Source organism: Lepidochelys kempii, chromosome 5 (assembly GCF_965140265.1).
Source record: "Lepidochelys kempii isolate rLepKem1 chromosome 5, rLepKem1.hap2, whole genome shotgun sequence".
NCBI lineage: Eukaryota > Metazoa > Chordata > Testudines > Cheloniidae > Lepidochelys > Lepidochelys kempii.
In genome coordinates, this window is record NC_133260.1 from 21716731 (window position 1) to 21741157 (window position 24427).

The window sequence follows — 24427 nt, forward strand, 5'->3', positions numbered from 1 at the left end:
AGAAATTGCTGGAGAACAATGTGATTAAATTACTTAATTTCTACTTTGTGCAAAGGGGGCAGAGCAAATCAAGAAATCTAACCCAAAGTATTGATTGTGGCTCCCTGAACTTCCTGAAATAACATATTCAGTCCTCTATCTATGTGAAATGAGTTGGTGGTCCAAGGCCAGTTCTTTCTCAAGAGGCTTCCATATCAAAAAATCTCTGAATAATAAATACCATCCTTTGTTGGCAGCCTCATCAGAGAGAACTAGGATTGACTTAAGCATAGAGATGGAAGTAGCATCTTAGCTCTTGTGATGGTTCCTCAGGAAATGATGTCCAGTTGTGGGATACCTACTGGAGGTAATGGGACAGGTGTGCCTAGAGCTAAAGGCCCATCCCCTCAACCGGTGGGGCAGAACCATTGAACCCAGACTACAAAAGAATTCTTGGATCTACAAATGAACAAAACAGGAACAAGAGTGAGGTAAAAAATTAAAAATCAAGGAACCAGAAAGGGATGCTGAGCAGAGAATCCCAGACAGCACCTCTGATCCTCTAAGGAGTCAGTGGACACCACCCAGGGAATTCTTCCCAGAGACTTGACCAGATAAGAGACTGGAAATAGGCCCTGCAGTTGCAGAGCACACCAGGAGACTTTGTGGGGCCACCAGTGGGGTGTCCCTAAATAAGGAAGTGCAGGAAAAAGCGCAGCCAAAACCACTATAAGAGGTTCTGGAGGAGCCAGAAGAGGGGCTGCAGCCTGGCATACTCTATGTAGATGTTCACCAAGGTCTCGCTTTTGCTGCAAAAAGAACAGGTGTCAGGATTCTCTGAACTGTACCTGATGTACGCTCATGGCTCCATAGAGGAGCTGCCTGCTAATATTCCCAGCAGCCCATGGAATCAGAGTGGAGTTCAGACTGGCCTGCCAGTAAGTGGTAGCAGGTCCCACCCCTTGGTGTTGGGACAGGACACAAAGGCAAGGAAGTGGATGGGAGGCACACAGTTCGGAGACGGACTGGCTAGATGGCCTTGAGCCTGCTCAGGTTGTGTGCTGGGGATGCCTGGGGCAGAGGGTGATTAAAAATCCCAGAAGGCCAGGAGTGAGGGGTGGGCAGGGAACACTGACCCGCAGGACCCGCTTGTTATAAACAACGGAAGTGGGTAGTCGAGGCTGTCCTAGTCTCCTGCAGCACCTGGTAGAACCATAGAATATTAGGATTGGAAGAGACCTCAGGAGGTCATCTAGTCCAATCCCCTGCTGAAAGCAGGACCAACACCAACTAAATCATCCCAGCCAGGGCTTTGCCAGACCTGGTCTTAAAAACCTCTAAGGATGGAGATTTCCACCTTAGGTAACCCATTCCAGTGCTTCACCGCCCTCCTAGTGAAATAGCGTTTCCTAATATCCAACCTAGACCTCCCTCACTGCAACTTGAGACCATTACTTCTTGTTTTGTCGTCTATCACCACTGATAACAGCCTAGCTCCATCCTCTTTGGAACCCCCATTCAGGTACTTGAAGGCTGCTATCAAATCCCCCCTCACTCTTCTCTTCTGCCTCTCTTTGTAAGTCATGTGCCCCAGCCCCCTAATCATTTTTGTTGCCCTCCGCTGGACTCTCTCCAGTTTGTCCACATCCCTTCCGTACTGGGGGAACCAAAACTGGATGCAATACTCCAGGTGTGGCCTCACCATTGCCGAATAGAGGAGAATAATCACATCCCTCGATCTGCTGGCAATGCTCCTACTAATACAGCCCAAATGCCGTTGGCCTTCTTGGCAACAAGGGCACACTGCTGACTCATATCCAGCTTCTCGTCCACTGTAATCCCCAGGTCCTTTCTGCAGAATGCTGCTTAGCCAGTCAGTCCCCAGCCTGTAGCGGTGCATGGGATTCTTCCTTCCTAAGTGCAGGACTCTGCACTTGTCCTTGTTGAACCTCATCAGATTTCTTTTGGCCCAATCCTCCAATTTGTCTAGGTCACTGTGGACCTTATCTCTACCCTCCAGGGTATCTACCTCTCCCCCCAGCATAGTGTCATCTGAGAACTTGCTGAGGGTGCAATTAATCATAGAATCATAGAATATCAGGGTTGGAAGGGACCCCAGAAGGTCATCTAGTCCAACCCCCTGCTCAAAGCAGGACCAATTCCCAGTTAAATCATCCCAGACAGGGCTTTGTCAAGCCTGACCTTAAAAACCTCTAAGGAAGGAGATTCTACCACCTCCCTAGGTAACGCATTCCACTGTTTCACCACCCTCTTAGTGAAAAAGTTTTTCCTAATATCCAATCTAAACCTTCCCCACTGCAACTTGAGACCATTACTCCTCGTTCTGTCATCTGCTACCATTGAGAACAGTCTAGAGCCATCCTCTTTGGAACTCCCTTTCAGGTAGTTGAAAGCAGCTATCAAATCCCCCCTCATTCTTCTCTTCTGCAGGCTAAACAATCCCAGCTCCCTCAGCCTCTCCTCATAACTCATGTGTTCCAGTCCCCTAATCATTTTTGTTGCCCTTCGCTGGACTCTCTCCAGTTTATCCACATCCTTCTTGAAGTGTGGGGCCCAAAACTGGACACAGTACTCCAGATGAGGCCTCACCAATGTCGAATAGAGGGGAACGATCACGTCCCTCGATCTGCTCGCTATGCCCCTACTTATACATCCCAAAATGCCATTGGCCTTCTTGGCAGCAAGGGCACACTGCTGACTCATATCCAGCTTCTCATCCACTGTCACCCCTAGGTCCTTTTCCGCAGAACTGCTGCCTAGCCATTCGGTCCCTAGTCTGTAGCTGTGCATTGGGTTCTTCCGTCCCAAGTGCAGGACCCTGCACTTATCCTTATTGAACCTCATCAGATTTCTTTTGGCCCAATCCTCCAATTTGTCTAGGTCTTTCTGTATCCTATCCCTCCCCTCCAGCGTATCTACCACTCCTCCCAGTTTAGTATCATCCGCAAATTTGCTGAGAGTGCAATCCACACCATCCTCCACATCATTTATGAAGATATTGAACAAAACCGGCCCCAGGACCGACCCTTGGGGTACTCCACTTGATACCGGCTGCCAACTAGATATGGAGCCATTGATCACTACCCGTTGAGCCCGACAATCTAGCCAGCTTTCTACCCACCTTGTAGTGCATTCATCCAGCCCATACTTCCTTAACTTGCTGACAAGAATACTGTGGGAGACCGTGTCAAAAGCTTTGCTAAACTCAAGAAACAATACATCCACTGCTTTCCCTTCATCCACAGAACCAGTAATCTCATCATAAAAGGCAATTAGATTAGTCAGGCATGACCTTCCCTTGGTGAATCCATGCTGGCTGTTCCTGATCACTTTCCTCTCATGCAAGTGCTTCAGGATTGATTCTTTGATTCTATTGATTCTTCTTGATTCTAATCCCATCATCCAGATCATTAACAAAGATGTTGAACAAAAGTGATGTGGCACTCCGCTTGATACCAGCTGCCAACCAGATATCGAGCCGTTGATCACTACCCATTGAGCCCAAAAATCTAGCCAGCTTTCTATCCACCTTATAGTCCATTTATCCAATCCATACTTTTTTAACTTGCTGGGAAGAATACTGTTGGAGACCATATCAAAAGCTTTGCTAAACAAGATATATCACATCCACTGCTTTCCCTGTATCTAGAGAGCCAGTTATCTCGTCATAGAAGGCAATCAGGTTGGTCAGGCGTGACTTGCCCTTGGTGAATCTATGTTGACTGTTCCTGATCACCTTCCTCTCCCACAAGTGCTTAAAATGGATTCAAAATGATGGGTGATATACAGGGTGAGCAGCCCCATGCACTGGCCGAGCGCCACAGGGTCCACCCAGTCCCTGCAATCATAGTCCAGGAGGTCTCTGATTCTGATGGCCCTGTAGATCTGGTTGCTGAAACCAGCTTCCAGATGCTGGGGAAGTCGTGGTAATAAGATAAACAGCTTATGTTATTACCAATAAATTAAAAACCAGCAGTATCTTATTAAAGGGGAAAAGGCAAAATACATTTATTGTGAATACAGAATCATAGTAAGCAGTTAGTTATAGCTATAACATTCCATTCAATCTCATATTTATTCACACATTTATTCATGCACACACACACAGGTTCTGCAAGGTTGTTATCATAGTTTCCAGCCTTAGAGTTGCTCATGCCAAGCCACTGGCCAGGTGGCCTGGACATGAGGAGGGAGCAGGGCCTCGTCAGATGCACATCTGATGCTCCTGGAAGTTGGTTTGCAGAATCAGACCCCAAAGTTCTCACTTTCTAGAGTCCATTTTTATAGGAATTTCTTCCTATGCCAGTCTATGGGAATTGCTTCATCATGCTGTTGCTGAATCAATCAGCAGATAGCACATTCCTGGCGGCTCCATGCTACTAGATGTTATCTTGTTCTTTGGTTCTCCCATTCTTGAGGCTGTTGGGTGGATTCCAGTCTGCCCTCCGGGAGTCCTCTGGTTATTTCCACTTGACGCCTTCTTCAGCCGATGGACACTGGACTCTTAGGCTGGCACTTCCCTGATCATTCAGTTATCCACACCAAGCATCCATCCACATACATCCTCTATCTCTATTTTAATCACAATTGTTAATACAACAAAAGGGGGAGGAGTCTCTGGGTGCTGTTTCTGTTGTTACAGAGTATTGCTTTGAGTCTCTCTCTGTGTGAATTGCTTTGAGAACAGACTCTGTCTTAGAACGTACTAACACAATTAGCAGCTTGCAAGTTTCGCACATAGAGAGAGAGAAACAGTACCAAAAACCAAGAGACCTCTTAATTAGTAATACCCTGGAATTTAAACTCTGGGGAATCAAACTCATTTGTGATTTTAATTCAGAACTACTTTAATATGATCCAACACTCATGGGTGGAGATAAAAGAACTACCAGTTGTATTGGAGCCCTGAGAGGTGGCGGAGGAAGGTGTGCACTAGCATGTTCTATGCCAGATGACCTGCACCATAAAAGAATCTCTGCAGGGCTGAAGGCAGATGGCATGTACCTGGCTGCAGGTATAGTCCAGGCCCTGTCCACCTCTCCAGGAGGAAGCTCAGGACACCTGCAGAGACCTAGTACTGTGCCAGCCAGAAGAACTCTAGGATTGTCTTTTGGAAGCTGGCCAGAGTCCCTAGGGGTGGGTGCTTGGTTTTGAACTGGTGCCAGAGTATGGGCAGGACTAGTTGGTTGATCACGAGCACACACAATGGTGGGGTAGTGTATTGAAGTGTTGGCTGCTCTACCTGTTTTATATATAAAGGATTTCAGTATCTAATGTTGTCAGAGTAGCTGCAATGAGTACTAAAATCTGTTCTGTTTTTTTTAACTTAAACAGAAGTCCTGTGATTGACTTCAGATTTTATTTGCTTTGGGCTAAGGGTTGATCTTTTTCATTACTTGTAGATGGACAGAACATCTTGAATTACAATGCATTAATTTAGCATTAATAGTTTTCCTGTTCTCCCCTCTATCCTTGCTCGTTTCCACAATGTCCAGTGATGTTGCATCTGATTCGGACAACAACATCAGACAGATAAACCAAGAGGCAGCCCATAGACGGTTTCGTTCTCGGAGACACATTAGTGAGGATTTGGAGCCTGAGCCTTCGGAGAGTGGAGAGGCATCTGAAGTATGTACAGGTCTTGAAATCATTTCCTCAACAATAAGAAACTGTTCTATAGTGTTACAAGAGTCCCTATAACTAAGTTAAATCCCTCCAAACAGATTCCTTTTAATTATAAGTTAGTTAATACACAATTTTTGAGATAGCTGCCTGAGCCAAATTCTGGTGATAATTAGGTGGAATGAAACTGAATGAGGTGCTTTTTCCAAAGCCGTGCAAATTCACATGTCTAACTTGCCATAATCTTTTTCCTTTTGTCAGCCCTGGGAAACCATTTCAGAGGAAGCGAGTATAAGTGGAGATTCCTTAAGCCTGTCATTGCCACCACCCCCAGCTTCTCCAGTCTCTCGGACCAGTCCTCAGGAGCTGTCTGACGAACTGAACAGAAGACTTCAGGTCACTCCTGATTTCAATGGGGAACAATTTGGTTCTTTGATTGTAAGCATTGTGCTCACCATATATATTACTGAACTAACCTTAGTTACTATTAAGTCTGATATGGTCTGAATCATCCATCTGTTAGGTAGTAGTTGGAAGGTATTATGAATCAAGTATTGTTTTACACTTGAGAGTTGGGATTCTTGTTTTAATAACTTCAATCTTGTCCCATAAATTGATATTTGAGGTTGAACAAGAGCAAGAATTATTATTAAATATGCATTTATCTTCTAAACAGTGAAAGATCGTGGATAAAATCCTGCTTCCACTGAAGTTAATGGAAGTTTTGCCATTGACTTCATTGGAGCCAGAATATTTCCAGTGTCTTTAAAAACAAATCTGGCTTATAGTATGGGTTTTTTGTAAATACCATCTTTTGATTATTAAAACTGAATATTTAAAAAATCCTATTTACTTTTTACTGTTCGCTTTTTCCAGTTCAGTTAGAAATAGACTTGTCAGTTTTGGTGTCTGGTTGTCAAGTACTGGCAAAATATCACAATGTTGAGATGAATTACACACCACTGTGGAATGTTTATTTGGATTTCAGAGTGTGGTGGTTTTGAGTGGGTGTGTGTATTAAAATTTTAAAAGCAAACATAGAAACTCGTCTTTTGATCTTAGGTTTTAGCAGATGCTAAATTTCAACTGAAGTGTCTCTTTGAATTTGGTTGTACAGCTGGATATGGTCAGAATGTCACCACTCAACGTAGTACTAAAAATAATAAACAATACTAATGTTACTTGAACAGATTTACCAAGTCACTCACATGAAGGAAGACTTCTTTTATTTTCATTGAATTTTAAGTCATTTTTTATTAAAATATTACACTTTTACACTTTAAATTTTACACTTTATTACAGGACAAAGCCTGGCTGGGATGATTTAGTTGGTGTTGGTTCTGCTGTGAGCAGGGGTTTGGACTAGATGAGGTCTCTTCCAACCCTAATTTTCTATGGTTCTATGACTTATTATGGATTTTGTAATTTGTTTCACTGAGATGAACATTTTTTGAAATCCTACTAGTGGAAATGATCTTCGCTTTATAGCACTGTTACAGTGATGGTCATTTTACAAACAAAAGATATTGCTTCCGTGTATGTTTGTAATATATTTTAAAACAAGGGCTATTCTCTGAAATTGGAACTTGGCAAAGACCTCACTATTTGAACTGAATCAAATATTAAAAGGCTTAAACAAGATGCAGTTGGAGCTATTTAGCTGTGGTAAAATAGGAAATTTCAGGGTTTTGTTAGATTTGTATACATTTACCCTCCTTAGTAAGATGAAAAGTTACAATCTGTATTTGAAATATCTTATAATTAAGGCAAATGGATGATATCATGGAGGACGAGTAATATGATTGCAAGTGTGGGAATGTTTCGTGTCTGATAAAATAAACAATGGTAAATACTGAATCCAACATAGGAAACTGAGTATATTGTTGTCTCATAGGACATCTTATTGCAGTTCAGGAGATAAGAAGCCTAAATTGAGATATGTTCTCGTTAAGTATTACTTTACAAAATTAAGTAGATGTAAATTCTACTCAGAGCCTATTTGAATAGATATCTTATGATGATTTGAATGTCAGCTGCTGGCTAGTTTAGCAGACTCTGAAGCCCCAATCCTGCAACCAGAACTTACATGGTAGAGCCTGGTGCCTTTGTGGATACCCACTAATTTCATAGCGATGCTGGGGACAGGAGACTAGCCACATGGAACCAATAGCTTTGGCTGAAAAAATTGTCTAAAATAAGATACATCAATAATAATTTTTGTCCCACACATAGTGTATGTGGCAGCAAAATGAGATTTTCTTTTTTAAAAACTGATTTTCACTTTGTGTATACTCTTAATACAATTTTTGATCTAACAAGTTTGAATCTTTTGGGGAAAGACTGAAGGTTCTGAGACTCACCTTATTAACTTACTTTATGTTAGGTTTCAGAGTAGCAGCCGTGTTAGTCTGTATCTGCAAAAAGAACAGGAGTACTTGTGGCACCTTATAGACTAACAGATTTATTAGAGCATAAGCTTTCCTGGGCTACAGCCCACTTCATCGGATGCATAGAATGGAACATATAGTAAGAACACACACACACACACACACACACACACACACACGGTGGAAGTTGCCATACAAACTGTGAGAGGCTAATTAAGATGAGCTATTATCAGCAGGAGAAAAAAACTTTTTCTTTGATAATTAAGATGGCCCATTCTGTCTAAATTTGTTAGTCTCTAAGGTGCCACAAGTACTCCTGTTCTTTTTACTTTATGTTGTTGTTTATTTGTATTCCCGAAGCACCTGGGAGTGTCAGTCTGAATCATTCTTTAAACAGGCCAGATAGTTTGTATATCTGTAGTTCACAGTTATCCCATTATTCATATATTGTTTGCCAGTTGTCCTCTGCATAGAATGTCTGAGATATGAATTGTGCAAATAAACAGTCTAAAAATACCCAAAATCTATTTCTACGCACAGAACCTGCAATCTCATTCAGACGATATAGAAAAGCAGTGCAATAAGGTATCCAGAAAGAAGCTGACACACAAACAGTGCTTGTCAGCTAAATTAATAGGCTTCTAACTTGCAACAATTCAATTAAGAAGGAGCATTGCTGATGCTAGAAGGAGAGAATACGGTTCAAAGTGAGAGGTTGTTTTGAAGCTGATTGATTTTCTTTCCATCTTATGGAATTCTCATGAGTAATAGAAAAATCAGTGACACTAGGCCTAATGCCTTGAATCTAAAGTCCAGATGCTAGTATGTGAAGCTAGTACACTATATGAGGATATTATAAAGTGAATGTGTTTTTTAACATGTTTCAGAATAGCAGCCATGTTAGTCTGTATCTGCAAAAAGAAAAGGAGGACTTGTGGCACCTTAGAGACTAACAACTTATTTGAGCATAAGCTTTCGTGAGCTACAGCTCACTTCATCGGATGCATGCAGTGGACATGGAGGCAGTGTTATCCTGAGAACCTGCCTTGTTAGCAGGTGTTGAGCCTGACAGGTGTTGCTGAGCCCTGGTCCGTTGTTGCAGGTGAACCTTTAACCCTACCCTAGGTATAAAGGAGATTGGAGTGGCTGTCTGCACAGAGAGAGGGGATCTGGGAAGAACAGTCTTTGAGAAGGAACCTTAGTTGCTGCCAAATCTGAGAAGGCTTAGGGCCGTAATTTGTGTTCATTTTGAGTCAGTTTGTTTATAAAGCCAATTTCTATGGAAGTAGCCTGTGCTTTGAAGTAGAAAGGAAAAGCCACCTGTTCAGGCTTACATTTCAGTGTGAAAAATTGAGTGGGACCAGCACTGGTATTTTTAAAGATCTAGCAGGGTGATTATTTGGGGCTCATCAATAAACTAGTCCCTTCCCCGCTCACACTAGTTCTAAAATGAGACCCCTTTTAAACAAAAAGGGGATGGGGATGTGCAGCATTTGGACCCTCACTCTCACTGCTGCACTGTAGTGATGTGTTGAGGTCCATGCATGCAAAGGGTAATTCTCTAAGTAAGCTGTGTCTAGAACTGTTAGGTCTCCATATGGAGCAGTTTTTTGTAATCCTGACCTCTGTCTTTGTGACTGGGACCAGGAAATGCAATTCAGTCATTTACCAGTATTACTTTGTGTCACGCTTAGTGTTGATAATTCTCTCAGTTCTATCATGAGTAAGACCCTACTTCAGTTGCGGGATGGTTATCAAATAATTTTGTCTGAGTTGTGGGCAAGACACGGAAAATCATGGGAAAGTAATAATGGACCTTTTATTGATCGTGGTTATTTGGAAAAGCCAGAGAAGTCCTATTTGATTAAGAAAAATTTGCTGTAACAATATAAACACTCAAATATTATGTTATGCCTGCTAATTTTTTCGATATCAAACATTTTGCTGCAACTATATTACAATCATTAATGTGCGGGGCTGACAGCCCAAGCCCTAGCTGACAGCCCAAGCCCTAGCATAAATGGAGTTCTACTGTACTAATAGGGAAACGAGTGTGTGTTGCAAACTCAATATTTATGCAAAATTGTGTGTGAAAATAGGGTCCAAAGTAAGCTAATTAAAATCAAAATTGCGGCGGAAGTCTAATGTTGCAGGAGCTGCAATTTCCTCAATATTACAAATTACGTAGGACCTTAATCATGTCTTATGATATTGGGTATTTTTCTCAAAGCCTTAGTTCCCTTTGCTGTAATGGGAAGCAGTGTCTAGCATAACGTGAAGAGACATTTAATTGCTATGATTGTCAAAATAGGTTTTTTTAAGAAGTCCATAATCTTCATATTCACCTGGAAAGCTGGGTAATCCATCTGAGTCTCTGTCTAGTCAACTCAGATTTTATCCTCAAAAAATATAGGTAAGAGACAGACAGTTTTCCCGCAGCATAAGAGCTGGACATGCTACATATTGCATTCTTGAGGCTTCCTTTCGTTTGTGGTTCAGAAATCATGTGGGATGGAGGACTTCTAAGATCACAGATGCTCTCTTATCCTTTGACCGCCATTAAGAACCTTAGTCTGCAGTGAGTTCATACTCTGTTCCCCATCAGTCTTTTACTCCTATGATAGCACCGTATGGTGCTAGGCTGTTTTTTTGACAGGGGATACAAATGTCTTAATAAAGGAACCAGTTCTTTAAGGCAGGAAAAAGCTTGCACTGCAATGTAAAGCTCAAGTGGTAGGTACCTGTCTGCAGATAAGAGTGTCTGTTTCCACCAAATCCAGTAGGAGCTGATGATAAACACAGGAAAACCTGATTTTTAAAAAAGAGGGACAGCAGCGCACACAGACAACTAAAGCACATGCCTAATAGTTATTAAATGTCTCTTTATTATACCACCTGTAATGTTTATTATGACTACAGATACTGTCGTGATAGGTACAATATAAATACCGATACAGAATGACAGAAGACTAAGAGTAATATCTGTTCTAATCCTAATGAATTGGTCAACTTCTGTGTTAAATTACTGAGTTGATATCAGTTACATATTACTATTAACTGCAGTTTCATCACAGACTTATGTCTGTACAGCAGTGGAAGATGTGACTTGCAGCCCGGGTAGACATGCCCACTCTTGCTTTTATCTAGCTACTATGCTAAAAATAGCAATAAAAAGGCATTGGCACAGGCTTCAATATGGGTTGAACAAGCTCACCCAGGACCCTGGGTATGTACTCTCTGCTATTTCTAGCGTGCTAGCTGGATTAAAGCTAGCACAGGTATGTCTATTTAGGTGGCAAATCATGATTTCCACTGCAGCGTGGACACAGTTGCAGTCTGTATACAATGAATTCACATTTTACACCTGCAGGTGTTCTTACTATTTCTATCTTTTTAAGGTAGGAATTGATTCTTGGGAGTACATTTGATAATGCATTCATCCTACCAACCATGACCAGGGCACTGGATTCCAACAAAGATCCACCATAGCCACTATTCCAACATGTGTTCTGGAATAGAGCTTTCAGCCCTCAGTGCACAGGGTAATGTGGGCATTGGATCCACTTAATCACTCCTGTGTGGGAGAAGCACCCTTCCCTGCCCCTATGTGGGTGACAAATGCAGCATTTATTTGGCGCAGGGAATCTTGTATAGACTCTTCATGTGAAGTGAGTTCCATCCTATAGGTTAGTGAGGGGCTGCATTGAGAGCCGCAGAGAGTCGAGCAAAGGTTTCGTATTTTTCTTTATACTGCCCAGTCCCATCCCATATTCCCTGAGCTCTGTCCTCCGAAGCTACATAGAAACAGACTGTCAAAAGCACCATGGGACTTTCACTCAGCCATTTCATTTGGGGTCAGCCTTCCCACCTTGCTGCCAGTTACAGGACTGTTTAATCTACTGTGTATTTTCCAGGAGAAGTTGCCAAGTAGCCAGCCCTCCTCCCTTGAAGTCTGTTCGTAAGACATCCATAACTGGACTGTTAAATAACAGGACGAGATGTGTGGCTCGCTTCTTTCTGTTTCCAGTTAGTTCAAAACAAGCCCAGGGTGAAATGCTGAGAATTTAAGAGAATGGTTTTTGATTGTGACACAAGATTATGTAGAAATATAAAGGAGATGGAGATTGCAGGGAAAGCATGGTTTATTTTGGACTCAGAGAGTAATATTGAAAAATAGAAATGAATTTGATAAAATGAAAATCCATATGTGTTTAATGCATTACAATTTAGGAAGTTTTTCCTTTCTTTCAGCAGAGAGATCCTTCTTCAAGATTGAGATCTTGCAGTGTAACAGATGCAGTTGCTGAACAATCTCACTTATCACTGGTAAATCAAAGCTAATTTTTATTTCTTCTATACTTTGTTTTAAATATTCTTTGGTTCTGAGTGGAACCTTTTCCTGTTGCAGAGGCTTCAGAATATTTATACAGAGGTGGTAGGAATATGACTGTACGAATCTGTAACTGATTCCAAATTAAGATCATGTTGCGTAGGTCAACATAGTAACGCGGTTTTACTGGTTTTACAAAAGATTAAGTCAAGACGATTAAAGACAGTGGATGAAATTGTGGCCCCACTGAAGTTGATCAAAGTTTTACCATTGACGTCATTGGGGCCAGGATTTGAGCCCATGCAGCTAGTTCTGGCCTCATTTACATCTCTGAAATCTGGAGCTGGGTGTCACTGAGGGAATTTGGCCCAGTGCTAGGTTTTTGGAAAATCAAATACACACATTTTGAAATAAACTTATACCTGGGCTTACAGGGAGCTATATAATTAGAATTGGGCAAAACTGGTGACATTTTTCATTAAATTTGAGAGGTGGGCAGTGGTTGGGGCGGGGGTTGTTTTTTTTTGGAGAGTGGGGAATAGGGGTTGTTATACTTGAAAATTCATGGACTGTTTTGTGCGTGGGTTTTTGTTTTTGTGTGTCAATATTATTTAAAGCCATTCAAAATTTGCACAGAAGTGTTACCATAACATTTTCTGGCCTGTGAAGAAACGTAAAAAAAGAAATAGACGCACACCCATAGAGGTGGTGGGAGTGGAGGCGAAATCAACACTTTTTGAAATGTGAAAAAATTTGCAGCAAGTTAGTGGAAAACTTTTCCAATTTAAATAAAAAGAAATTGGCTAGTATTTCAACCAGCTTTAACAATCCCCTTTATGAAGGGCCATGTAAAACCAAAATCTAACGGCCACAATAATTTTCTGACCAATATGATATGTCAACAAGGTTTTCCTAATATAGTAGCTAAGAAATTAACTGAATCCCTTTAAACAGGAAAAGAATCCACATCCCAAGGTGGTTGTTAAACAGGAAAGGTATCTTTGGGTTCTCTTTTACTCTATAGTTATTTAGCACTTTACTGCTGATGTCCAGCAAGCTCTACATTTTTTTCCGTAGAATTGGGCAAAGTGGTGGTGTCGCAGATAGAGTAACCTAGAATAAAGTTGCAGTAGATCAGCCTTTGACTGTGGCTGGCCAGAATATTTCGTAACGGATGATATTTCAACAAAAAATTGACAATATTTCCTATAGAACCTTCTGCAGAAATCTTTTCCCCATTTTTTACCAGAACTGTAAATATGGACATACAAATGAAAAGGATCATTAGAACTTGTATCTTCAGGAAATAACAAAATATGAATAATTATCATCTTTTTTATTGTTAAATTGGTGTGATTCAGCCACTTTTGTATTTGAAATTGGCTAAGATTTTTAATATAAATTTGTCATTGTATTAAACAGTTGACATTTTTTTTCCTATTTTTATTGATTAAATTCACCGTAAAGCTGGAGATTATCTAATGGTTCTATATATGTCATTATGAAATGGTGGCTTTGCAGTAATAGATGTTTCTGTATGTGTTCAAGGGAAATGTATATAAAGTACTACCTACTTATTGATCCTACTGCATTAAAAATATTGTGGCTCGCAGCAAAAGCATACTCAAACGGTCTCTCCTCTCTATTATAAGTGATTGGCTTGTGCTGGAATCTGCACCAGCCAGCTTCTGCTTTTTCAATATTTTTGATTCACTTCTGTCCTTTGTGGTTTGTGGGTTGTTTTAACTGGTGTATAAGGTTAGGCTTTGTTATGACTCTTCCTTCAGTTTATTGTTTTAAAATGTTTACTACATGAAATTAGGTGCTCAAAACAGCAGTATAAAAAAGCATTACTTTAAAACTGGGACATACCTGATCTAACCAATCATCAATCTCTACTGAACTAACAGTCATTTTTCCTCTAGCAACTAAACCCTTCCTTTATTTCTAATTAAGCTGTCTGTCCTGGAACATATTGCTCCTTACTGAAAACTTGGAACACCAATTTCTTTTTTTATTATTATTATTATTATTACTATTATGACTTTTCACAGGGCTGTGCGCTCACTGCTAGCCAGAAAATTGCCTCTTCGTTTCTAAATGTCTGCGCTTTATGCTTGTAGAGCTGAAGATGTAAAATTGTTTTTGTTTGGAAAAGTAATTATTTAAACACCTTACATTATAGCACTAGTGTATATAGAGAATCCTGCACCAAAACTATTAGACTAGTGCCTCAGTCTTTGAATTTATAAGTGATGTGTTCATCTGGGTTATCAGTGATCGATGGCTTCATTTTTCTTGCTGCTATCTTTTATTTAACATTACTTCAGTCTAATTGCTCTCCATTAAAAAGTGTGAGAGAGTGGCTATGATTCCTGAAGATGTGAGCATAATCTATTACCTTCATCACTAAACATACTTATCTGTAACATTAATTATCATTTAACAGCAGAGTGGTCCATCTAGGAGAGCTCGTTCTTCAACTGTCACAGGTGGTGAAGAACCAACGGTAATAATACTCTTTATCAAACACTTTCTGTAAATGAAATATGGGTTGGGTTTAGCATGTTTTATGACACTGGACATTTTTTCATACAGCAGCAGTGTATTGGTTTAAACTTTTCAGAAACCCTAGCTAAGTTTTAACGTTTGTTTTTCACCTTTTACCTTGAAATAATCTTTTCAAGTAGTATGATAATATCACAGTAATATTAGCATACTGTAAAGATACAGATATAATGCAATTGATTTTTAAACAGAGTGACACTCTTGGAAAATACCATTGACTAGTGCTAAAAAATGGAAAGATATAGCACTTTATTTTTAAATGCAATACTAATTGCAATGTTGATTATACACGGAGACCCTTTAAAATATAGCACTTACCATTTGTGCTGACTTAACACTAGACTTATTCAGTTTTATTCTTAGGCCTGGATCCTGCTTTGAAAACCATGCAGGCAGAGGGATGTACCCATGTAATTCTCAGTGTAGTATATGGTCTTTGTATACTACCAAGTTTTACTTTCCTTGTGTCATTAACTAGCCCAGTGCTGGATATTTGACTCTGAATGTTTCAAGAAAATATTTTACAATGTTTAAATTGGAAGTTTGATATTCTGAAACCATTTTGCGTAATGTAGTTTGTGAAGCTATCCCATACACTTGCAATCTGATTAAATGTGAACCTAAAGCAAGTGGATTGTCCAATAATAAATATATTCAGCTTTTATAAATATATATGTGCACCAATGAAAACCAGTTATATATATATTTATTTTTATTGTGGAAGTAGCATGAGGCCCTAATTCAGGGATCAAGGCACCGTTGTGTAAAGCACTGCATATGTTCTTTATTGAACTTTAAGGAAACGTACCTTGTACCTTGAATTAAGTGTCAATACCTTTCACGAACACAGAAATGCCTTTGATATCTGTGGAAAAGCTGATTAATAACCACGTAAAGCAGACAAAATGTTCTGTATTAATTTCTAATGTAAATCCAGTCTTTTGTTGGCAGATAGTTCCATTAATTACACACGTTTTATACAATTTTATATTCCTCTACTAAAAACTGAATTCAGATTAGAGCTAATCTATAAATGCCTGGTCAGTAACGCCACTGTATTCCAAAATAGGCATGCAATGTTGATGTGATAGCCAAATATATTGAGGCCTGGTACAAGGAAATTCTTGTTGAATTTTTACATTCATATTGATTATGCATTTACCATGCCAATGTAGACCTTCAGTGTTTAGATAGCACATTGAAATTAATGCACAAAATATTAATGTACAGTGTAATGATACGAGATCTGTCTATTGTATTGCAGGGGGCCTTGTTTTTCACTTAAGTCAATTACAGAAGATGAGCAAATTTTGATACATGATTATGTAAAGTGGGTGCTTCTTTGAATGTGCATTGATATATATTTGTGTGTGTGTAAATACACAATGTTTTTTAATTGGATTGCTTTTAAGAGCTTTATTGAAAGTCTCAGAGGAAACTGATTATTTTCCCTTGAAATGTTTTATGGTAAAAGTAGACTGGACAAAGCACTAGTTATCACAAATGGCAAGAAGATGAACAAGATAATTTGCATAAGTGTCTCCCATCTCTGATTTATCTTATGAAAGGAAACCAGTAAAGAAAATATAGTTTACCTTTGAGAATGCATAAAGTACTGGTAAAGAGAACTGAAAGTTCTAATTTAATGTGTTTTAAATGGATTGCGTCTGAGTCTCTATTTTGGATTGCAAAGCTCAGTTTATATTACAAAGGAATACTGCCAATAACTGGATTCAGTTTATAAGGCGTTAGGAGACAACAAAAAGGAAGAGACGTGTTGCTATATGTGATCTTTAATGGTTCCACCTCTAGTGACTCTCTTCGTTTGTGACTGTCCTCATAGCTCCCTGTAAATCAAACCTGCTATTGGCAATATTCACTAATGGACTTAAAACATCCTTTTGGTTTTGTCTTGAATACAATGTATATGATTAAAATCAAGTGATTTAAAAACTTCCTTGAAAGCCTCTGAGGTAGCCACTTTTAAAAAAATGTATATTGTTGAGAATTTCAATAGCCTCTCAGTACAATGAATGCATGTATTTGTATACAGTACCTCAAACCCTAGAACAGATGAACGCCTCACCTGTTGGCTGAGAGTCATGTGACCTAAACTACTTTTGTTCTGACAAGCTAATCAATAGCTAGAACACCCCAAATCATGACCATTTAGGAAGTGACTGAATCAGGATTTCGAGCTGTCTCAGCCAGATTTGTTTAACTAATTCCTCTTCTCCTCCCCTTCTGTTTCCTCCCTTTTCTTAAATAGATGGTCAACTTTCTACCCATTCTTTACTTTTCCTGGACTCCTGATTTTTTCTTTGAACCATGGAGGCTGTTTTTCAGCTCAACCACATGAAGCATTTGCCTTTAAATGAAAGAATTCTCTTAGCACTGGCTACTGTAATAGTTCAAAGAAGAGTTCTGGAATTGATAGGGAATCTGATCAGAGGGTAAAGCAGATGAGGGAGCTACTGAATAATATGTTGCTGGAGCTTTAAATAAGGAAAACTAATGCACCTTGGATTTCAAAAGTGATCTGTGGGTGACATAGAGATACTGTGACCCACAGTGCATTGTCATTCACTTTTTCAATCTCTGGGTCAATTGTTTTCCACTGTCTCAACTTGCTTTACAATATCTCTTTTGTAACAGGGTGAATGTACAACATGAATTGCTGTTTTATAAGGCTACACAAAAAAGAGGTTGTTAGATTGCAGTGTAATTATGATGGTGAATCAGGCCTGAGAGATTTGTGATGTTACTGAACACACAGGTATCTGTATCGCTAGGTAGCCTTACTTCAGGCCTCATGCAGCATATGATCCATGTGCAGAACCTGTAAGGCATCAGCCTTTAAATTCTCTGGTGGATGTTTTATCAAAAGTAACTGGAAATTTAGATGCCACAATATTTTAACAAGAAAAATAAACTTTTAGAAAAGGAGTACTTGTGGCATTTCCGATGAAGTGAGCTGTAGCTCACGAAAGCTTATGCTCAAATAAATTTGTTAGTCTCTAAGGTGCGAGGGTCCGCTGTACTTTCAGCCACATTATTGTTGTGAATGACTTTCCTACCTGGTAATGAGATTTTTTTCCTCTTTAAATTGAACATAAATGCTATAGTGTTCTATAGATAAGAATCCAGTAGTGATATTTCCTATAGGACATTTCCATTTCCATCATTTAAGCAGTTACCCCATGTGTTTTTCTAGCAGTGAAACCTCATGGTTTCTGGTGCATTAAGCTGCTTCCATGATACACCCTACTAATGCCTCTTCGTTACAGTTTTCCAGTTACCATGTGTGTCATTTTAGTTTTAAAATACTGTTTACAGTTTCAGTTTTATATGGAAAATTGAAGATTTTTAAAATACCGTAACAGATAGTAATATTCAATAAAGTCAGTTACACAAAAAGCATTTCCACCATATAAGGGAAATTACATGTTATATCAAGGTATAAAATGCAAAATATATTTTGTAAGATTCACATACCGACAACCAGGACTGAATTAGAACAGAGGAGATACACATTTTCTGAATTTCCAAAAGAGTGATGCATGTAAGCTCTTGAATGTTCCTCAGTTTTAACCAGGGTGGAAACAATTCACCAGTTTTGTAGGGTAAGAGTAACACTTTATGATGGTGGTGAATTTTTAAACTAAATACAGCAAGCAGCAGTTAATATTAACATGTTGGTTTGCCTCCTGTTCAGAATTATCTTACCCCTTCCTCAGTGCAGATGGTAGTCTTTTGTGAGACTCAATCAGGTGGAATACTTTCCAAAAATAGAAGATCTGTGTCTGCCTAAAAAGAATCAGGTTCCACCTGTGCTAAGATGGTCGGTAATTTTCAGGCTAATTTATTCCAAAAATTGGTTGGCTTTATTTATAGATCTGTGTTGAGATAGTCTTCAAAGAATGCTTTTGGGCTGCTCATCATGTTGCTAATGTACATTACCTCTTTCTTACATTCAGACTTCTTCCCTTTTTATGAGAGCTCAATATTTAGAGAACCTCCTGGATGACTCTCCATCATCATTAACGACATGAGAGCATATACTCTCAGCCTCTTCTCCAGACTGTAATATCTTTGCAAGATCAAGCCCCTGATACGTACATCTTGAAAAAGTGCTGACAGCCCTCAATTCCCACTGACCTCAGTGGGAATTTAAAGTTACTCAACACCTCACAGGAGTGTCCAGTACCTTGCAGAATTGAGCCACATTTGAACTAGTAGGATTTAAAACTCACGGACAAAGTGTCCTTCCTGATACTTGGGGGCAGGGAGGGAGGACATGTGACGACCCCATGTATTGCTACTGGGAGGGACTTTCAGCCCCACCTCCCTGGGCCAGGGCAACCAATCCCACCGGCTCCTGGGGGGCTGGGGCCACATGGGCATGGAGCACGTGCCTTTGGGCATGGCTGGGGCCAGCCCGGCCCAGAGACGCTCAAAGCACCATTGTCCTCCCAGAGCTCATGGACACCTCAGCAGGGGTGGTGTGAGCAATGCCCATACCCCTGGCAGAGGTCAGGGAACCTGCTCCCAGTGGCAGCCCTGCACCCAGCCCAGGGACTGCCGTGCTCTCCCCACCGCACCAGAGTTACCTGTGGGGAGGATGGGGGCTCTGTCGTCCTGCTGCGCCTCCCCGCAGCACAGTTTCCAGCTCGCTTGGCTGCTCTCCCTAGCAGCCGGGCCCAGATAGGGAGAGGAGGCGGCGGGAAGGAGCCTCTTCTGAGGGTGGCTGCTCCAGGTCGCTGCCTCTGTGCAGCATGGCAGCTGCCTGAGAGAGAGCCCGCCTGGGAAGGTGGCATCCCGCCCCTTCCACTCCCTGCCAAAACCCAGCTGCCAGGGATAGGGGGGCTGAGTGAGATGGAAACATGATTGGCGGGGAGTGGGGGGCACTCCAGGTTCTCGCAGGCAGCCACCGTGCTGCGTAGAGCAGCGACCCGGAGCAGCCATCCTCAGCTGGCATGAGAAGCAGCTCCATCCCGCGCCTTCTGCTCTCTGCCTGGGCCCAGCTGCCAGGGACAGGGGCCAAACGTGCCAGGGACAGGCGCAATGGGAGAGGGACAGAGCCCCTGTCCTTCCCCCTCCCTCCCCTCCCCACTCTCCAGCAGGCTGAGCAGAAATCTGGGGCAGACACTTGACCCTGCATGCCCCCCTACGTGTCGCCTATATGCCCACGAAAACATGCTGTTGGTACATCCTTGCTTACTGATTGATACCCTGAGATCAGGTATTGGTATAAGAAATACTTCCTGTTACTGAGGTATCTGTATATGAAAAGTAGTTCAGTGCAGAATTTCAGAGGTGCTGGCCTTTGCTTCCTGAGCTTCCTGACGTGCTGAAGGACACTATGTTCCTCTCCTCAGCTTTCCCATGATAACACTCACCTCTGATCTCCACCATTATTTCTTGCTACTGGCAAAAGCATCAGAACAAGAACTGGCTGTAATGTAAGTGGAATCTCAGTAGTTAAAGAAACTGCTGCTTTTTACACAATAAGTAAGGAAGATTGCACACTGAGAACCAGCAGAAAATCCCCCTCCCCTCCCCGAACAATACTTCAGTCCTCACGTTTTCTTGCTACTTTCTTCAGTTGCATACCTTTTCCATGGCTTACTTGAAATTGCAACATCACACCCTATGCTGTTAAACAAACATGAGACCTTTATAGTCTGATTTCTGTCTAAATATGGAGCAAGAGCATGACAAACTTGCAAAATCTGTTCTTTCCCTTTTTGCTTAACATCTGAAAAGAACGTCAAAGATGTAAGAAATGTTCCATCTGCAAAATGTATGTGGTCCTTTGGCTTGTGTGCTGGGTAATTGCCTTAAATGTCTGGCTTCATTGCACAGTGTGAATGAGCATTGGAGGAATCTCTCCTCTGAGTCTAGAGTAAAGGGTAACTGAGTTTTTCAGCCTACTTCAATTATTTGCATCAACTGCAGGTTGTCAGACAGTGGCAAGACTTTACAATCCTTTTCTTCTGTTTGTGTTTTTGTTTTGGTGTTTTAATGTGGCTCCTTTTAGAAACAGGCTTGTCTCAGCTTCTTTTATCTGAACAGGCTTTAAAGAGCTCTTAAATTTTCTCTTGCATGCAGCAGACAGGGTTTCTTCTCTCCCCTCAAGCAGTGTTAAAAGAGGCACAATGGCTATGTACAGCTTGGACATGAGCATAGATTCTTTCTCTGGTTCAGCTGTCAGGTCGATTTCTTCCGGATCCAGATACTGGCACTTGTTATAACATCAATACTACTACGCTCAATGTGAAACTCGCAGGTTATGAACAAAATCAGTTTAACTGCTTAAATACAGGCATTCTCCCTACCCACCTTGCTGTGCTTCCACCTTAGATAAAATGCTGGCACTGCTCGTCTGCCTTAACATCAATATTTTTATTTTGACTTCTGTGAGAGGAAGTTATTTGTCCTTTTATATCTATAAGAGAATGTCACATCTATTGTTGCAGTCCACACAAGGAAAGGTTTCAGAGGAACAGCCGTGTTAGTCTGTATTCGCAAAAAGAAAAGGAGTACTTGTGGCACCTTAGAGACTAACCAATTTATTTGAGCATGAGCTTTCGTGAGCTACAGCTCACTTCATCAGATGTTTACCGTGGAAACTGCAGCAGACTTTATATACACACAGAAATCATGAAACAATACCTCCTCCCACCCCACTGTCCTGCTGGTAATAGCTTATCTAAAGTGATCAACAGGTGGGCCATTTCCAGCACAAATCCAGGTTTTCTCACCCTCCACCCCCCCACACAAATTCACTCTCCTGCTGGTGCTAGCCCATCCAAAGTGACAACTCTTTACATAATCAAGTCGGGCTATTTCCTGCATAGATCAAGGTTTTCTCACATCCCCCCCACCCCCATACACACACAAACTCACTCTCCTGCTGGTAATAGCTCATCTAAACTGACCATTCTCCAGGTTTAAATCCAAGTTAAACCAGAACATCTGGGGGGGGGGGGTAGGAAAAAACAAGAGGAAACAGGCTACCTTGCATAATGACTTAGCCACTCCCAGTCTCTATTTAAGCCTAAATTAATAGTATCCAATTTGCAAATGAATTCCAATTCAGCAGTTTCTCGCTGGAGTCTGGATTTGAAGTTTTTGAGCGAGAAACTGCTGAATTGGAATTCATTTGCAAATTGGATACTATTAATTTAGGCTTAAATAGAGACTGGGAGTGGCTAAGTCATTATGCAAGGTAGCCTGTTTCCTCTTGTTTTTTCCTACCCCCCCCCCCCCCCCAGATGTTCTGGTTTAACTTGGATTTAAACCTGGAGAATGGTCAGTTTAGATGAGCTATTACCAGCAGGAGAGTGAGTTTGTGTGTGTATGGGGGTGGGGGGGATGTGAGAAAACCTTGATCTATGCAGGAAATAGCCCGACTTGATTATGTAAAGAGTTGTCACTTTGGATGGGCTAGCACCAGCAGGAGAGTGAATTTGTGTGGGGGGGTGGAGGGTGAGAAAACCTGGATTTGTGCTGGAAATGGCCCACCTGTTGATCACTTTAGATAAGCTATTACCAGCAGGACAGTGGGGTGGGAGGAGGTATTGTTTCATGATTTCTGTGTGTATATAAAGTCTGCTGCAGTTTCCACGGTAAACATCTGATGAAGTGAGCTGTAGCTCACGAAAGCTCATGCTCAAATAAATTGGTTAGTCTCTAAGGTGCCACAAGTACTCCTTTTCTTCACACAAGGAAAGCCATTCTAAAAAGCAGATTACAGTAAGAAGGGGCCTTAGTACACTTCCTTATAGCTAGAAAGCTGCCTACTTCTAAGGGGATTAGTGGTACTGATGCTAAAATAAAGCATTACACAGAAACTGACAAGACAATTAAGCTTAGGCACTTGCTTTCTCTTGCCGGGTCTTCTGATAGAGGCATTTGATTTCATCATTCTCCTGCCAATCAAAACTTGGTCATAAGAAAGAAGAGACTCCAGAATTTAAAGATTCTCTCAATAATCTAGGCTTATTGAAAGGCTACTGCTGGCTCCCTGCAAGTTCTTCAGGTCTCTCACCACATACCTGTGGATTAATTAGACTCCAGAAGCTTGTCCAACAAAATGAAAAGGACTTTTCAACAGAAAAGTCTCCTGAAAATAATGAACCCAGTGAACCCAGTACAAATTTATTAAGGGCCAGATGCTCACAGGAGTTACACCAATTTACACCAGCTAAGTATCTACCTGTGACGGGGCGCACCCTCACCACTTCTCTGGCGCCTTCTTCTGGTCACTCTGGGAATTAGCTCTTGAGGCTGGTCTTTTTTGCACCACCATTATCTGTATGTTGACACATTTTACATTCATGTCCTCCTTTTCCATTGCTTGCTAATATGTCCTCTGTACTAAGGGAGTTGTGGAAGATAGTGGAAGAAACGTCTTTTCCTATTCTGATGACACACACATCACTTTGTATTTTGGGGGGAGGTTGCAGGATGGTGGGACCATGGCTTTATCTTTAAGGTGGATAGTGAGTCTCAGAAAATTTAAGCAGGACTTCCATCCCTGAATCTATTTGCATTCTTTCTTAGCATTTACAAACTGTCGCCTGAACAATAATGAATTAATCTATAGTACACCCTATGAGGTAGGTTATTTATTCCCTCCATTTTACAGAGGTGAAAACTGTGACTGACCTAAGGCTGCTTACCCAGTCCATGGGAGAGCCCAAGTGAGAATTTAGGAGTTCTTGACTTTTCCTTTAGGCTACGTGGCCTCTCTAGCAGTGACTCATGTATAGCAACTTTAGTGAATAAATACTACCCCTAACAAAGGGGAAACAGTGAAAGCAGTTCCTACCATAATGTGTAGTCTCCTGTTTCTTTTGTAGCTCCTTTAGTTTCACGACATGGAAGCTGAGCTGTTTTCTGAACAAAGCACCTGTAGCTATGCAAATGTGAACCGGACTACCTGCGTGTGGAAGGGAGGCGGGTGTTGGGTCAGATATATGAGAAAGAGAGCCTGTGTTAGAGAGAAATTTGAAGACATGCATTTCCAAATTTTCCACTGTATTTGATTGAAAGAATGGCATAAGCAGACTTCTGAAGATAATTAATTTTTTTCAAGCTACCACAAAATAATGATACACAATTTTTTTTGCATAAACAGCCATCAGTGGCCTATGTACATACTACACCAGGCTTACCTTCAGGCTGGGAAGAAAGAAAAGATGCTAAGGGACGTACATATTATGTCAATCATAACAATCGAACCACAACTTGGACTCGGCCCATTATGCAGGTATGAAGTTTGCTGTTGAAATTAAACAATACAACAGAATGCTTAAAATGTGTTGGGTCTAGTTCCCTTTGAAAAGCTGTTTTAAGGTTCTTAAACAGAAACAGTCTATGCAGTGCATTGGCAATTTAGAATAAAATTATTACATTTAACCAGGAAGATTTACAGTGATTAAGATTATGTTTGCTAAATTTCTGTTAGGGCCAGAATAAAGATATAACCACAGTGGTGAGAAATGAGAGAGAT

At 40.9% G+C, this 24427-nt stretch overlaps 1 protein-coding gene across 12 annotated transcripts in view; it reads left to right on the plus strand.

Moving 5' to 3' along the window:
• The window catches only part of NEDD4L (NEDD4 like E3 ubiquitin protein ligase), a 371293-nt gene that overhangs the window by 289781 nt on the left and 57085 nt on the right, over positions 1-24427 (plus strand). For 9 of the 12 annotated variants that reach the window (XM_073343628.1, XM_073343622.1, XM_073343624.1 and 6 more), the window contains 5 exons: positions 5496-5628; positions 5884-6060; positions 12261-12335; positions 14789-14848; positions 24053-24184. In XM_073343628.1, coding sequence (XP_073199729.1) covers positions 5496-5628; positions 5884-6060; positions 12261-12335; positions 14789-14848; positions 24053-24184 — 577 coding nt within the window. The remainder of the gene's footprint in view (positions 1-5495; positions 5629-5883; positions 6061-12260; positions 12336-14788; positions 14849-24052; positions 24185-24427) is intronic. The other 3 variants (XM_073343625.1, XM_073343626.1, XM_073343623.1) reach the window with 2 other exon arrangements.